We start from the raw sequence: 15,258 nt of genomic DNA on the forward strand, positions 1-15,258 counted from the left end.
ATTAACAAAACCCCCTATCAAACCTCCAACTGTATCATGGGATCACAATGTTGTCCTCACCCAGCTAATGGAAGCTCTTTTTGAGCCTCTTGATTCCTGTCATCTGAAGTATTTGACCTGGAAAGCTGTGTTTCTGGGGGTGGTCACTTCAGCTCACAGGGTTAGTGAGCTTCAGGCCCTAGTAGCTGACCCACCTTACACAAAGTTTCACCACAATAGAGTAGTTTTTCATATGCAACCTAAGTTCCTTCCTAAGGTAGTGTCAGAGTCTAATCTTAATCAGCAATTGTTCTGCCAACAAAAACTTCATGTCTATCCCTAGCGAGAGTGTGCTGCATACTTTGGACTGCAAGCAAGCCTTAGCCTTTCATCTGGAACAGACTAAAGACCATAGTCAGTCCACCCAGCTTTTTCTTTCTTTTGACCCAAACAGGATGGGGGTAGCCATCAGCAAATGCACAATTTCCACTTGGCTAGTAGATTGCATCTCTTTTACTTATGAGGAGATTTGCAACGTTGTAACATGGTCATCTGTCTACATATTCACATCTCGTTACTGCCTTGAGCAGGGTACCCGACGAGACAGCCAGTTCAGGCAAGCAGTCCTGCAGAATTTTGTTTGGTGTGTAGAATCCAACTCCACCCCCACCCCACTCCCCCACCCCCGTCTAGTTTTCTTCTGTACCAGGCTGCACCTCCACAACTAGTAAACAAATTGTTTCAGGTTGATTAATAGGCCTCAACATTCAAGTCCCTATTGTGCTAGCATTGTTGTTTTTGGTGAGCCTGGTAGCTAGGGATTTCCAGCTGTGAAATTGCAATGGTCTGCTTGTTCTCAGAGAAAGCAAAAGTTACTCACCTATAGCAGGTGTTCTCTGAGGACAGCAGGCCAAGTATTCTCACATACCGACCCACCTCCCCTTTGAGTTGTCTTCTTTAGCTAATCAGAAGGACCCGCACTTGTGCATCGGGTGGGAAAGGAACCAGTGCATGCGCGGTGGGACGCTGTCCTCGGAGAACTTGCTACAAGTGAGTAACTTTGCTTTTTCTAAACTATTTTCAATCATTTCATTACTATAATAAAAATCATATAAAATTTTGTTTGTTTAAAAAAAATTTTTTTTCTGAAGATCGTACTGTTGCTGCCACCAAATTCCACTATTGCAAGCTTTAAGTGAACTAATGCATCTCTTTGGGGTTTATAGCTTGCTCCAGTGGGAAACACCAAATGGGCTTTCCCACTGAAAATATTGTGGACCACAGGAATGGAGCTTCCATTTTGGCATGTATATATTTACACTTTCTCTGAAACGCTTGCGAATATAACTACTGGAAATTAATTCAGGGCTTTGAAAATGAAAGGGGTACTATTTAGCCTTTGACAGTCAGTGATTTTTAAGCCGCTTATTGCTGTGGGCTGAAATGAGCCCAGATATGCAATACTGAGCCGTGGCCAGGCTCCAGCATTGAATATCTAAGTATGTGTGATCACCTGGAAATTAACCAGGCATGCCTGATATTTAGAATCATGCCCAGTTAATTTGGCAGATAAAATTAGGACTGCCTTTTTGATGTCCTGGCTTTATCCACTTATTTAACCAGATAGCAGACTGAATATCACTGCTAACCAGTTAAGTGCTGGCTGTGCCCAAGCTCCACTCCTGGTCTGCCCCAGAACAAATCAGATAATGCCTGAGCAGGCACAAGCAATATTCAGTAACACTACCTGCTTAGCAGGGCTGCCACGAGACAAAGCTGGGTCTGGGGCACCCCCCCCCCCCCAGCCACTTACTGCATCTGCTCTCTCCCTTAGTCTGTCTCCTGCTCCTGTGTGCCAGGACCCGGGTTATTACATTAACGCAGCTCTGCCACCACAGGTCCTTCTTTCTGCTGCGCCCCCTTCCGCCTATGCAAAAACAGGAAGTACTTCACACAGGAGGAGGCAGGAAGAAGGACTTGTGGTGGGAGAGTATAGTCAGTGCCGTAGCGAGGGCGGCTGACACCCGGGGCGGGTCGCCGCTACGCACTCCCCCCCCCCCCCGGGTGCAGCATGGTGCCCCCCCTTCGGAGTGCACCCTCCCCCCCGGAACGCATTCTTACTTGAATTAGGAAGCAAGGGGCGAGCAAGAGGGCCGATCCACCCCCGAGTGCACGTCGGTGGGAGCTGCGTCTGCTCTGCTGGTTCCCTGCTCTCTCTGCCCCGGAACAGGAAGTAACCTGTTCCGGGGCAGAGGGAGCAGGGAACCAGCGGATCCGACACCCCCCCAGCGGCGTGCACCCGGGGCGGACCGCCCCACTGCCCCCCTTCCTACGCCACTGAGTATAGTTAATGCATTAATGTAATAACCCAAGTCCCTGTACACAGGAGCAGGACAGAGACCGACATAGGGAGCTGTACCTTCTGCCTGTGTACTTGCCTGCCTACCACTGGAAGCCTTTCTGGCGCTGGGCCCCTTGGAAGCCGGGCCCGTGGGGAATCTTGCACCCTTGCCCCCCTTCTTGGCAGCCCTGCTGTTTAAGTGCCACTGAATATTGCCAGATGGCCAACTTAGTGGGATTTAAATGGGGCAGGAGCTTCTGCCCATTTAAAACCTTTTGAATATCAGACTTGAAATTCTTCATCTCCAAGTCTCCCTTCACCCAGCTCAGCTTACTTGTACTCACAGAAAGAGGTTGGCAATTTTCAAAGGAGAGTTTCTGTGGGTAAAACCATTTAACCTGGAAAAATCCCTTTGAAAATTACCCTCTAAGACGTTTCTTCTCCAATTGTAGTGCAAGGCCTTTGTGGCACAAACAGTTTACTAGCATTGCTCAGGGAATCTAATATTTTCCTGCAGAAATTTAGTTTTCTAGGAAGTGACTCAGAAGGGTTGTACCCTTGTATGAAATCCAGAACCCAATAGGAAAAACAAATGACTCAAGTTTGGATCCTCAACTGATGGAAAAAAAAAAGGGAAAATGCAAAACATTTAAAAACCAAGTAAACATGATATTTATGGGTTGCCATGATGAGATAGAAAACAGCTGAGGATTGTACAAACCATCATTCTGCCAGCGTATTTGTAGCATTACTTTGGGATGAGTTAGAAATCAAGAAAGAACTAAAATCTTAGTATGATACAGGAAGGTGGACTAAGGGCCTGATATTTAAAAAAACAAAACCAAAACCCCTCTGAGCTCCTAAATTTATGCTTCTGAGTTAGGCCCCTAAACTTGAGCCTTATTTTCAGTCAAATTTAGGAGCATAAATTTTCAGATTTAGGAGCTTAAAAGTTGTCCAGTCAGCATTCAAAGAGATTTAACCAGGCAGGAGAGCCTCCTGCCCAGTTAAATTGCTTGTGCCAGCCTAACTGCTAATATTCAGTGGCACTTACATCAACAAAAATGAGAAGACGGAGGCAGACCAGTGTGGTTCCAAAACAGGTGGTTTATTGAAGAAAAGTAAAATGGCTTGACGCAATCCTGCGTTTCGGTGTCATGTGCACCTGCTTCAGGAGTCAAATTATTTCAGCCACAGATGACAAAATTCAAACGTGAGAGCAAAAACCTTCAAAGATACAGCATCTGAAGTGCTGACAAATGAAGTGTCTTTGGCACATTTGAATTCTGTCATCTGTGGCTGAAATAATTTACTTGATTCCTGAAGCAGGTGCACGTGGCTGGCTGAACGGTGTTAAACCAGCCAGGAGCCATTCCTGGTCAGTTAAATAACGTTGAATATCAGGGGGTTAGTATTTTATTGAAAGGGTTGCTAAATGTGGATCCTTTTATAAAATACAAATAACAGAGAAAAAAATCCCCCCCTCCCCCCAAAAAAAGAAAATGGGTAGCAGGCAGCAGATACATCAGAAGAAGCCATTTTACAAAGAAAAATGCTCAAAAAAACATATATAAGAGAGCTTATATGTTAAAGTGTCAGATTTTGTAAAACTGCATATACAAGGGAAGATAGTTATGGAGACAAACTCTGAAAATAACAAGAAAAGCGGAAAAAACCCAAAAAGTTCAGACTGAAACCACAGATGGTAAGAGCTCCAAAAAAAGTTTTATTGGGACCCTACACGATCCATGTTTCGGCTGAAAAGGCCTTCCTCAGGGGTCTTCAAATTGACTTATACAGATGTTCCTTCAAAATTCTCATGGAGTAGAAAGGCATAAAACGCTGATGCTATCCGAAACGGAGCATAGACACTAAAAGCCTGTCCCTGGAGCAGTTTTTAGTGGGTACTGCAGTGCACTTCAGGCAGGCGGACCCAGGCCCACCCCTCACCCCCACCCCCACCTGTTACATTTGTGGTGGTAAATGGGAGCCCTCCAAAACCCACCCCAAACCCACTGTACCCACATATAGGTGCACCCCATTACCCTTTGAGGGCTATAGTATTGTTGTACAGTTGTGAGCAGTGGGTTTTTGGGGGGGCTCAGCCCCAAGGTAAGGGAGCTATGCACCTGGGATCAATTTGTGAAGTCCACTGCAGTGCCCCCTAGGGTGCCCGGTTGGTGTCCTGGCATGTGAGGGGGACCAGTGCACTACAAATGCTGGCTCCTCCCACGACCAAATGGCTTGGATTTGGCCGGGTTTGAGATGGCCGCCATTAGTTTCCATTATTGGCGAAAACCAATGGCGGCCATCTCTAACACCAGCGATCTATAAGAGCGGCCCAAATGTTGAGATTTGGCCGGCCTCGACCGTATTATCAAGATGAAAGATGGCCGGCCATCTTGTTTCGATAATACAGTCGGGTACACCGCTTAACGGGGCCGTCATTTGAGATGGTCGCCCTTATAGATGGGCGCCCCCGTTCGATTAGGCCTATCTATGGGTACTAATTTCTCAATTAGGTAAGACTTTTCTTACACAATCTACTACTCTCACACAGAAATTTTCTTATATTGAACAGAGAGTGGGTAAAACTGAGACTGAAGTTAAATCTGTAACTGAGCGATTGGAACAAGTTGAAACGAATATCTCAAACATTCAAAATATACAGACTTCAATGGTCAAAGATTTGTCTAATTTGAGGAACAAATCTGAAACTTTTGAAAATTACTTAAGGAATAATAATCTTCGCTTTATTAACTTTCCAAGGGTCACTTTGGTGAGGCCACTGGGAATGTTGAAACATTATTTGAAAGAAATATTGAGAATCCCAGAAGATAAATTTCCTCCTTTTACATAAGCTTATTATTTACCAAAGAAAGTATCGGAACAACCACAGCAAAATTCTTTGGATGTTTCTGCTTTACTGGATACCTCAGCCAATGCAGCTACTTTGGTAGCGACAGTGGCATTAACACCTCAAAAACAATGGTTATTTCGTATGTTTTTTAAAAACAGAGAGAAGTTATTCTTAGGCTTCAAAATTCACTTATTTTCTGATGTTTCAATGGAAACCCAACGAAGACGTAAACAGTTTTAGATATTAAAGCCTGGATTTCTACAATTAGGGGGAACTTTCTTCCTAAGATATCCTTGCAAATGTATTATTAGATATAATGCAGTTAAATATGTATTAACAGAGCCCTCTCATTTATCAGCTTCTATAGCAACTAAAAGATCATTAGGAGAATAAATAAGCTTGTTTAGATAATTGCCAACCTTAATTCTTAGGTATAACGTTGCCTTTGAAAAACTTATTTGTTTATATCTCCTCGTTTTTTTATTAATCTTGGATTTCAATAATGTGGACTTGAGTGTTTACAATGTTTTTGTTTCTTGATTTTCTATGAGAAGTAATAATTTTCTTAAACACTTTTCTGTGCAAGTGTAAATCCTTGGTTTAAAGATGCAAAACTTATAAAGACTGAGGTTCTTAACATCTCCTTATGTCCCTCTAAATTACAGCAAACTAAGGCTAATTTTCCCTTCAAATGGGTCTCCAATCATTTTAAGTATCTAGGGGTCAAGGTTACTCCTAAACTGGACAATTTATTTCAGGTTAATTATACCCCATTATTGAAACAAATCCATGCTGATCTCAGGAAATGGAACAGAGGTATCTACTCATGGTTGGGAAGAATTTCCATTGTGCTGTTCTAGGCTAGGTGAGGTGACAAAGCTTCAACAGCCAGCTAAACCATTTCCAAGTAATAACTTTACCAGTAGACTCTCCATTCTTAATCCAACTCTACTTTAATGTAGCAATCATAGCAAAGAAAATCAACTTGAGTGGAGGAGTGGCCTAGTGGTTAGGGTGGTGGACTGTGGTCCTGGGGAACTGAGTTCTATTCCCACTTCAGGCACAGGCAGCTCCTTGTGACTCTGGGTAAGTCACTTAACCCTCCATTGCCCCATGTAAGCCGCATTGAGCCTGCTATGAGTGGGAAAGCGCGGGGTACAACTGTAATAAAAATAAAATAAAAATAAATAAACTTACAGTTCAGTTCCTTGGAAAGAATTATTGCCTTCTGAAAAACAGTCTATGTCCTGCCACTTCAGAAGCAAGGAGATGGCCAGAATCTCAGCCCAGTTGAGAGGAAAAGCTGTAATACTCAAAGGGGAAAGTATGGGAATATTGACTTGGGAAACTGATGAAGAATTTTTATTGAATCACTGTAGATTAAGGAGGGATCAACCCCTAGAACAGGTCCTGATCACAAAAGGTAAGCTAGGAAGATTGAGACTCTCTCACAGAACCCCCAGAGAGATAAAGAGCTGGTACCCCTAGGAGTTAATTACAGGATACTGCAATCACAGGATATTGCAAACTATAACAGCCATAATACACAGTGCTATCTATACTCTCATGCTGTCCCTCCCAGGCCCAGAGCAATTCAAGCACTAAGGACCTGCAAAAGAAAATATTTCTATAATAATTCATCAGGGGTTTTAGGTCTGTCTTCCTGACTAATCATACATTCAGGGTGAAATGAAAAAGAAAAGAACTATTATGACTTACAGCAATTCCTTATAGTTCTCTTTAATGTTCATACCCAAAAGGAAACAAAAATGCAAAATTCTTACACATCTTCTCAGAATAGTTCAATAGAATGATAGAAATATGCAAATTAGGCCCTCTCCCAGCTTATGCACATTCAGTAACGTCTCTCCTCAAACAGTTTTCAGCCAGGTGCCTTAATATTCAAACAAAAAAACAAACAAAAAAGACATCCAGATCTTCCTTCAGCCTAGTCACTTTCAAAACAAAAGGGAGACAAAATTTAAATCACAAAGTTCAAGTTTTTCCCAAAAAACTTTTCCTGCCCAGGGAGCCCAAGCAGGAAAAAGGGAGGAAGGCATAGGCGGTCGGTGGCCCAACTGTTTGGGGAGGCTAAAGGGGGCGGGGTCAGGGGCGGTGCCAGGGGTGGGGCTTACATCCATAATTATCTGACAACAGAGAAAAAAATAAGTAAAAGTAAAATAGTAACAAGTAATATCTTTTATTAAATTTAGATATTAGATATGATAGGCAAGTCACTTCACACTTCATTGCTTCAGATAAAATTATGTACAGTACCTATTACGAGTGAGCACCAATTTACTCCTTGAACTCAAAAGCTGCTGCCATACTCAGGCCAGTACCTGGATTGCTCTGGAGAGATAAATTATCAGGGTAGGTGAAAAAGAAAATGGCAGTCTGTGCAAGAGGAAAAAGCACGGGAAAATATGGATTCAGGGGGCCTGGGGAAGTACTGGAGCCACACAGGGAGGAAGAATGGAGTACAGCAGGTCTACTACTAGGTAGGGGTGCGTAGCTTGAAAATTTTCATGTCATCTTTTTTCCCCATATCGTTTACAGTCATTTTGCTCAGAAGGTTTTTTTTAACCATTTTTTTTCCGTTGTGGGCACAATGTGGTTAAGAGTCTGCACTTTTCTGAAAGTGTGCACTATTCACACATTATTTGCAAAGAGAGAAGCAGATTGTTAAGTGCTTTCAATGAACACTTTACACAAGTCACAAACTATCTCTCATTTGCCAGAGACTGACAGACAGACAGACAGACGTACCCCTGCTGTAGACTGTATGGACGGCAGTTTCTCCCTTTCCTTCTCTTCCTCAGATGGGGAAGGCAAATGGCCTTCGTTCATTTTAAGTCCCAAGAAAGTTCTCTGGGGACTGAGAAGAAGTTCTGCAGCGGCTGCATGGAAGAAGTGACGCCGAAGACGCTAAGCGTCAGCTTCCCTCAGGTTTCCAGCAGCCCCGTATACCACAGATGCTCGGATCTATCCCAATGGCCTGGCTGTGGAGAACCCACAAGGGGTGGTTTTGTTGTTTGCATTCTTTCTCTTTTTGACTGATGTGGTGTCACGAGCACGGGAGAAGCGGACACGGTCACACAAATAATCCTTCTGTCAGTATTGGATCCAGTTATGCGCACGTGACTCCTGAATTCACCCCTCGAGAAAGTTACAGCTGAGCAATTATAACCAGGCACAGCTTTTAAGAGAGAAAGCAGCAAACAGAACACACATATTAAAAAAAAGTAAATAACTTAGCGAAAGGGAGCTAACTGATAAGGATAACAAAAACGGATAGGCGAACCCTTAAAACTCATCCGGTCAGTCTAATTGCTTTCTGGTTGATAAGAAAGGATGGGAATAACCCTAGAAAACCACCTTAAAGCTTGAGCTCTGTGAGGTTAATGTCATTGGCTGGGAAAACCACCTTAAAGCTTGAGCTCTGTGAGGTTAATGTCAGTGGCTGGTTGGAATGGTGTGGGCGTGTTTAGGAATAGGAGTGATTGGTGAGGACAGGGGAGGGGAGGGATGCGGGTGTCAGCTTCAAGTAGTTGGAAGTGGAGGCGGCTGTAGAGGTCTGATTAGTGGGCTGAGTTAATAATAGCAGTATACTAACTAATTTGGAGGTTTGTGACGCTCCCTCATTTCTTTATGAAATTAGTTGCCTGAAGAGTTAAGCTTTTGGCATTTGGGCTGGGGAGGCTTAGCCTCTCCAAGCCTCTTATATGGGGCGCCTATGGAGGAAGGCCACCATCCACTTGCTTTCTCAGCCAGTTACCTCCCCATCTGGCCTTCCTTCAAAAGGAAGAGAAAAAGAAAAAAAAAGTAGAAAAACTCACTTTAAGTTTCAAAAAGGTTCAATCTCCATGTCCTTTTGGCTGGCCCATTCAGTAGTATCCATTTGGTTCTTTTCCTTTCTCAGTGTCCCACACCATCTCAGTGTCCTCTAGAAGCTTCCTTCCTTCCTCCTTTATCCTGGGAAAATGGCCCTTAAGAGCTCTACCTCTTAGTCTACCTTTCTCTGATTGGACCCGTCTGTCAGGGTTTCTTATTGGCCAAGAGTAAACTGGATTGCACCTCCTACCTCTCCTCCATGGTGAAAAATCCTCACTTTCCTTTATGGGTTCTGATTTGTAGGTGTACCTTCCCTGCTCTTGAGCATTATACTTAAGGGGCCTGCTGTTTGGACCTGGCTTTTCTAAGTGTTCCGGGAATTCTATAGAGGAGGAACTTCTTAGCTTACCCTCCCTAATCGAGGACCCCCGCCTCTGCTACAATGCACAGACAATGCAATTGAACGCAAATAATACTCATATTATACATAACAATGCACCCTGCTGCCATGAATATGGGGGACGAACATCCATATTGAAGATGTATATACTCCCCAGACTCCTATATTTGTTTCAGGCCTTACCCATTCCTGATGCATAGGGAGGATGGGGGTACCAGATCTCAAATCTTGCAGCACAGATCCAACATCTGTGGGATTAGAAAAGTGGGAATACATCAAAGTTCTATGTACAAATAGAGCAGTCCTATTTGGGTACCATATCACTCTTAGGAATACTCTGGGGGTCTTGGGCCTCTAGATGGATTATTGATCTACCCAATCCTATTGTTAGACATATCATGCAAACTTGGAGATTGATAATCTGTCCTAAAAAAAAGTTGGAGGTCTTGGCTTACACCATAAAAGGCACTCCTATATTTATGCAGTTCTTTACAGCTGGTTACGTGCTAAATGTTGCATTTAACCAGCTATATTTTGGATGGCTCTGTATAACCGGAAATTCAATGCTGGGGCCTGGACGTGGCCCAGCATTGAATTTCTAGGTATAATACCAGCAGTGGTCACAAGAATGCTGATCACTGCCAGCTAAATTTTGGGCCCTTTGAGATGGTTTTGCACTTTAGAAAGTTAAGCATATTTCCCCCCTCAAGCTGTCTTCTAAGGCCCATGCCTAACCAAAAAAAAAAAAAAAAAAACAACTGACAGTTATGCATGAGTTGAGGCATATGTAAATGCCAAACTGGATATTTTCCATGGAATACACATATTGCTATTATAAAATATAGAATACACATATTTTTTGAAGGACTGCCCAAATCATGCCCTCCTAAAAATTTCCTTGTATAAGTAGTGCCTTTTCTAAAATCACTACTTATATGTGAAAAATTGCAAGACAACCTTATGAGACTGGGAGAGTGGGCATCCAAATTACTACTACTACTACTATAAATCATTTATATAGCGCTACCAGTCATACGCAGCGCTTCACAAACGAACATGAAGAAAAGACAGTCCCTGCTCAAAAGAGCTTACAATCTAAATCAGGACAGACAGACAGGACCAATAAGGATAAGGGTAAGACAGACAGAAGAACACATAGGGAAAAGGACTATTGAAGAGAGGAAGACAAGATAAAGGTTACGAGCAAGTGACAAGTTAAATGGCAAATGATGTTTGATGTGAGCAAATGCAAAGTGATGCACGTGGGAAACAGGAACCCAAACTGTAGCTACACGATGCAAGGTTACACATTAGGAGTCACTGACCAGGAAAAGGATCTAGGAGTCATCGTTGACAATACTTTGAAACCCTCTGCTCAGTGTGCTGCAGCAGCAAAGAAAGCAAATAGAATGCTAGGTATTATCAGAAAAGAAATAGAAAATAAAAATGAGGATGTTATAATGCCTTTGTATTTCTCTATGGTGCGACTGCACCTTGAATACTGGTCACCGCATCTCAAAAATGATATAGTGGAACTAGAAAAGGTACAGAGAATGGCGACAAAGATGATAAAGGGGATGAGCCAACTTCCCTATGAGAAAAGGCTGAAATGGCTAGGACTTTTCAGCTTGGAGAAAAGACGGCTATGGAGAGATATAAAATATATAAAATAATGAGTGGAGTGGAACGGGTAGACATGAATAGCTTGTTTACTCTTTCCAAAAACACTAGGACTAGGGGGCACGCAATGAAGCTACAAAGTAGTAAATTTAACACTAATCAGAGAAAATATTTCTTCACTCAACGTGTAATTGCTTAGCGGGGTTTTAAAAAGGTTTGCATATCCTCCTAAAAGAAAAGACCATAAGCCATTATTAAAATGGGCTTGGGAAAATCCACTTCTTATTTCTAAGATAAGAAGCATAAAATATACTATTTTGAGATCTTGCCAGGTAATTGTGACCTGGATTGTCCACTGTTAGAAACAGGATACTGGGCTTGATGGACCTTCGGTCTGTCCCAGTATGGCAATACTTATGTACTTATGCCGATCAGCTTTTCACACGTGAATGGTGCCTGACTCTTCTAATACTCCCTCCTAAATGCTAACATTTTCCTCCTAATTCTATAAAAGGTGCTATAAATTGTGCATGCACCCAATTTGCACGTGCCATTGAATTGAATAATGATCCAATTAGTGCCAATAATTGGCTTTCTAACAAGCAATTATTGGTGCTAATTGAAATCAATTAACATGTATGTACACAAATTTAGGTGTGTGATTCACATCTAAATTTTACACCCATACCGGAAAACGGGGTACGAAAATGGAAAGTTCAAGGGCATTTTGGGGCAGAGCATGGGAGGGTACAATTATAGAATAAGGGGGTTCCATGTGTAAAATTAGGTGGGGTCATTTGTCTCATGTTTTCATTGGTGCAAATGGACGTGCTTAAATTTATGTGCAACCCTTGTGCTTAAGCACAATTCTTTAATCCGTGCCTAACTTTAGACGTGGCTTATAGAATAGCAGGTCTTTTTCTGCACTGATTTTTTAGGTTGATTTATAGACCACTTTATGTATTTATTGGGATTTATGAACTGCCTTTATGGAGATTACACACTCAGAAGATGTATATATAAAGTCCTGTTCTATTCCATGCACGTTGGTCTTTAGTATTAATTCTGTATTATGCCGTTTGATCCCAGACAGTCTAGAGAAGTAATATTTTACTTTATAGAAGGTTTTAAGTTAAACTTGTGTCTCAGTAGCAGAACATCTGATCTCTTCATAGGGGCATCTGTATGGGTGGTTCTGTTTAGCCTTCTATAGCCAATAATATATTATATTGTGCTTACCATCCTCACCCCCTTTGAGCTAGGTATGGAGCTGTTTCTGGAACTGCAACATTATAGTAGTCCTATAGCATTGTCATTCAAATTAAACATTTCCTAGATAACGTGGAGAGGGGAGCTACAGAGGAAGGCGGGAAGGTGGCTGGAGGCAGAAGAAGGTAGATTATAGTGAAGGCTGGAGACTGAGTAAAAAATCGATTTTATTTAGAAACGAATCTGTTTGCCAAAAATGAATTGGTGAATCGATTCGGATTGTGAATTGGACAGTACTAATAATGACTCTCTTGAAGACGTTTGGGAATTTCATTTTTGATTTACTAAGGATTTTTGTGACTGTTTCCCCCCCCCCCCCCCCCCCCCCAGATTTTATATATATTGCTTAAGTTGCCCATGCAAACTTGGCAGTGCAGTCAAATTGCATGCACAATTTAATTGGTTAACAAACCAATTGGCACCAGTAATTGGCCACAAACAAGCAATTATCTGCACTAATTGCCACTAATTAGAATTTATGCCCAGAACTTTCTAAGTGTATTCTGTAAAGTGCTGCATGTAAATTCTAACTTGCAGATCTCAAAAGGGGGCAGGTTATGGGCATTCCTAAAAATTATGCACACTGTTATAGAATATGCCAAATCCACACCTAAATTAGGCATGGGCATGTACACCAGGTTTTAGTTGGTGTAAATAGCCGCACCTAAATTTTAGGAAAGGTTTATAGAATAGTTCTAAGCGTGGCTTTGTTCAGTGCCAATTTTTTGGGACACCATATATAGAATTAACCTCTTAGAGTGTTCACTATGAGGGTCTTAGGGAATATCTTCTACCTTCTTTTACTCAGTTTCAATTCCAAAAATATTCCCTGTATTTCATATTTCTTTTTACCATTTTTAAAATAATTTTTGTTGCTTTCTGTTTTTCAGAGCTTTCTGGATCAATAAAACAAAATGGAAGATGACCTAATGATGAATCACTCTTATGATTACTTCTACAACTACTCTAACTATGAGTACTATGAACTGGAGGAGCTACCCCAGAATAAACCCCATCCCCATATTCTACATCTGGTTTCCATCATAGTGTACAGTACAGCCTTCGTTCTAGGGGTACCAGGTAATGCCATAGTCATCTGGTTTACAGGATTTAAATGGGAAAAATCAGTCAGCACCCTCTGGTTCCTCAACTTGGCAGTTGCAGACTTCATCTTTGTCCTCTTCCTGCCTTTTCACATTATTTATGTGGCATCAGACTTTCACTGGCCCTTTGGTAAATTGCTTTGTAAAGTGAATTCCTTTATTGCTATGCTGAATATGTTTGCGAGCATCTTCTTCCTGACTGTGATCAGTCTGGACCGATACATTCACCTGATCCATCCCAGCTTCTCTCAAAGACACCGAACCCTAAGAAATAGCTCTATCCTTAGTGCAGTAATCTGGAATTTAGCTGCCATTATTGCTGGACCTGCCTTATATTACAGGGACATAGCTACAAAAAGCAACCACTCTACTGTCTGCTACAACAACTTCCACCCAACTGATCGTGACACTGTGATTCTGACACACAATGCTCTCAGCTGGATCAGGTTTCTTTGCGGTTACCTCTTTCCCCTGCTTACTATGGTTATGTGTTACTCCTTCCTGATCATAAAAGTGAAGAAGAGAACTGTCCTGACATCCAGTAAGTTTTTCTGGACTGCCTTTGCTGTGGTGGTAGTTTTTTTCATCTGCTGGACTCCATACCACATATTCAACATCATGGAGCTGGCAGTCCACCACAATGCATATTTACAACATTGGATCCGCTACGGCATGCCCCTTTCCACCAGCCTGGCTTTCCTCAACAGCTGCTTGAACCCAGTCCTCTATGTTCTGATCAGCAAAATGTTCCGGGTTCAATTCAGGGCCTCAATGGCTCAGTTATTAAAACAAACACTGCGAGAAATCAGCCAATCAGCAACAGTCAGTGAGCAGCTTAGGAACTCTGAAGACAATGCAAACTTGTATGAGTATGAAACACCTCAGTAAGGACCTTGAAAATAAGCATGACCAACTACTTGATTTAAATGCTTATATCAGGATTTGGCACCTGGGCAGTCCTTTGCCGTGCACAAATATGAACATGGAGGTTATTATGGTGCTTTATAAGTACCCAGCACCTTTCTAGCAAAGATATTTAACTCTGCATCTTTATTCACATTTCAACTGCTGTGGGTCTGTATTAGTCCAAATCATTTCATTGCAGAAATAAAATCTGTGCATATACCTATATATACATATTGTAGATATCAGATTACATAGTACTATATATAGTATTAATATATCTATATATAAAATAAAGTTTGACACTGTATATACACTAATGTAAGTAGACTTAGATTCTTTCTGTAACCTGTACATAGATCACTATGCAGTATTTTGTGTGAAATGATATTCCAAAGCTTGTTTTATAATATCATTGCTGTATCTCTATTAAAATAAATTAAGTATTAACCAAATCAGTAATTACTCATTTGTTACCTTATATTCCCAGGAAATTAATTTACTTCCAAATTTAAATCTCAAGATAATAAGGAGAAAATGTTTAGCCAGCCAAGTGAAAGTGAAGAGCAAGTTTTAGACACAAGCAGTTCATCACTAGAAGGGTCAGATTAACATATTTGACCCTACAAAAATATATATTTGTAAATCCCTACAACAGACTTCCATTTATGTCTGTTATCAGCCCCTCCTTTGCCAAGAGTCACATTCATTCTTTCCCTGCCCTTCACATTCCCCCAAAGGATCTTCATTCAAGGCCTTCCTTCAGGCTGCCACACTTCACCTCTCCAGAAGTAGCATGGGGAAACTGCGGGGCTTAGTTTTTAGTGCGGTAGCAGCAGCAGGTTGTGAGTGAGTATGGGGACTGTGCCAATACATGCTGTGAGTGTCTTGGCCTAGCAGTTAGAACAGTGGACTGAAATAAGGAAGCTGGGCAAGTCATTTTCACTCT

The 15,258-nt window shown here is 41.8% G+C and overlaps 1 protein-coding gene across 3 annotated transcripts in view; it reads left to right on the forward strand.

The window, feature by feature from the left end:
- GPR1 (G protein-coupled receptor 1) overlaps positions 1 to 15,033 on the forward strand; it is a 55,479-nt gene extending 40,446 nt beyond the window's left edge. For all 3 annotated transcript variants that reach the window (XM_030210458.1, XM_030210457.1, XM_030210459.1), the window contains exon 2: positions 13,194 to 15,033. In XM_030210458.1, the coding sequence (XP_030066318.1) occupies positions 13,218 to 14,294 (1,077 nt within the window). In that variant the 5' untranslated portion in view covers positions 13,194 to 13,217 and the 3' untranslated portion in view covers positions 14,295 to 15,033. The remainder of the gene's footprint in view (positions 1 to 13,193) is intronic.
- Positions 15,034 to 15,258: the final 225 nt, after the last annotated feature.

The sequence above is a fragment of the Microcaecilia unicolor genome, chromosome 7 (assembly GCF_901765095.1).
Source record: "Microcaecilia unicolor chromosome 7, aMicUni1.1, whole genome shotgun sequence".
NCBI classification, from domain to species: Eukaryota; Metazoa; Chordata; class Amphibia; order Gymnophiona; family Siphonopidae; genus Microcaecilia; species Microcaecilia unicolor.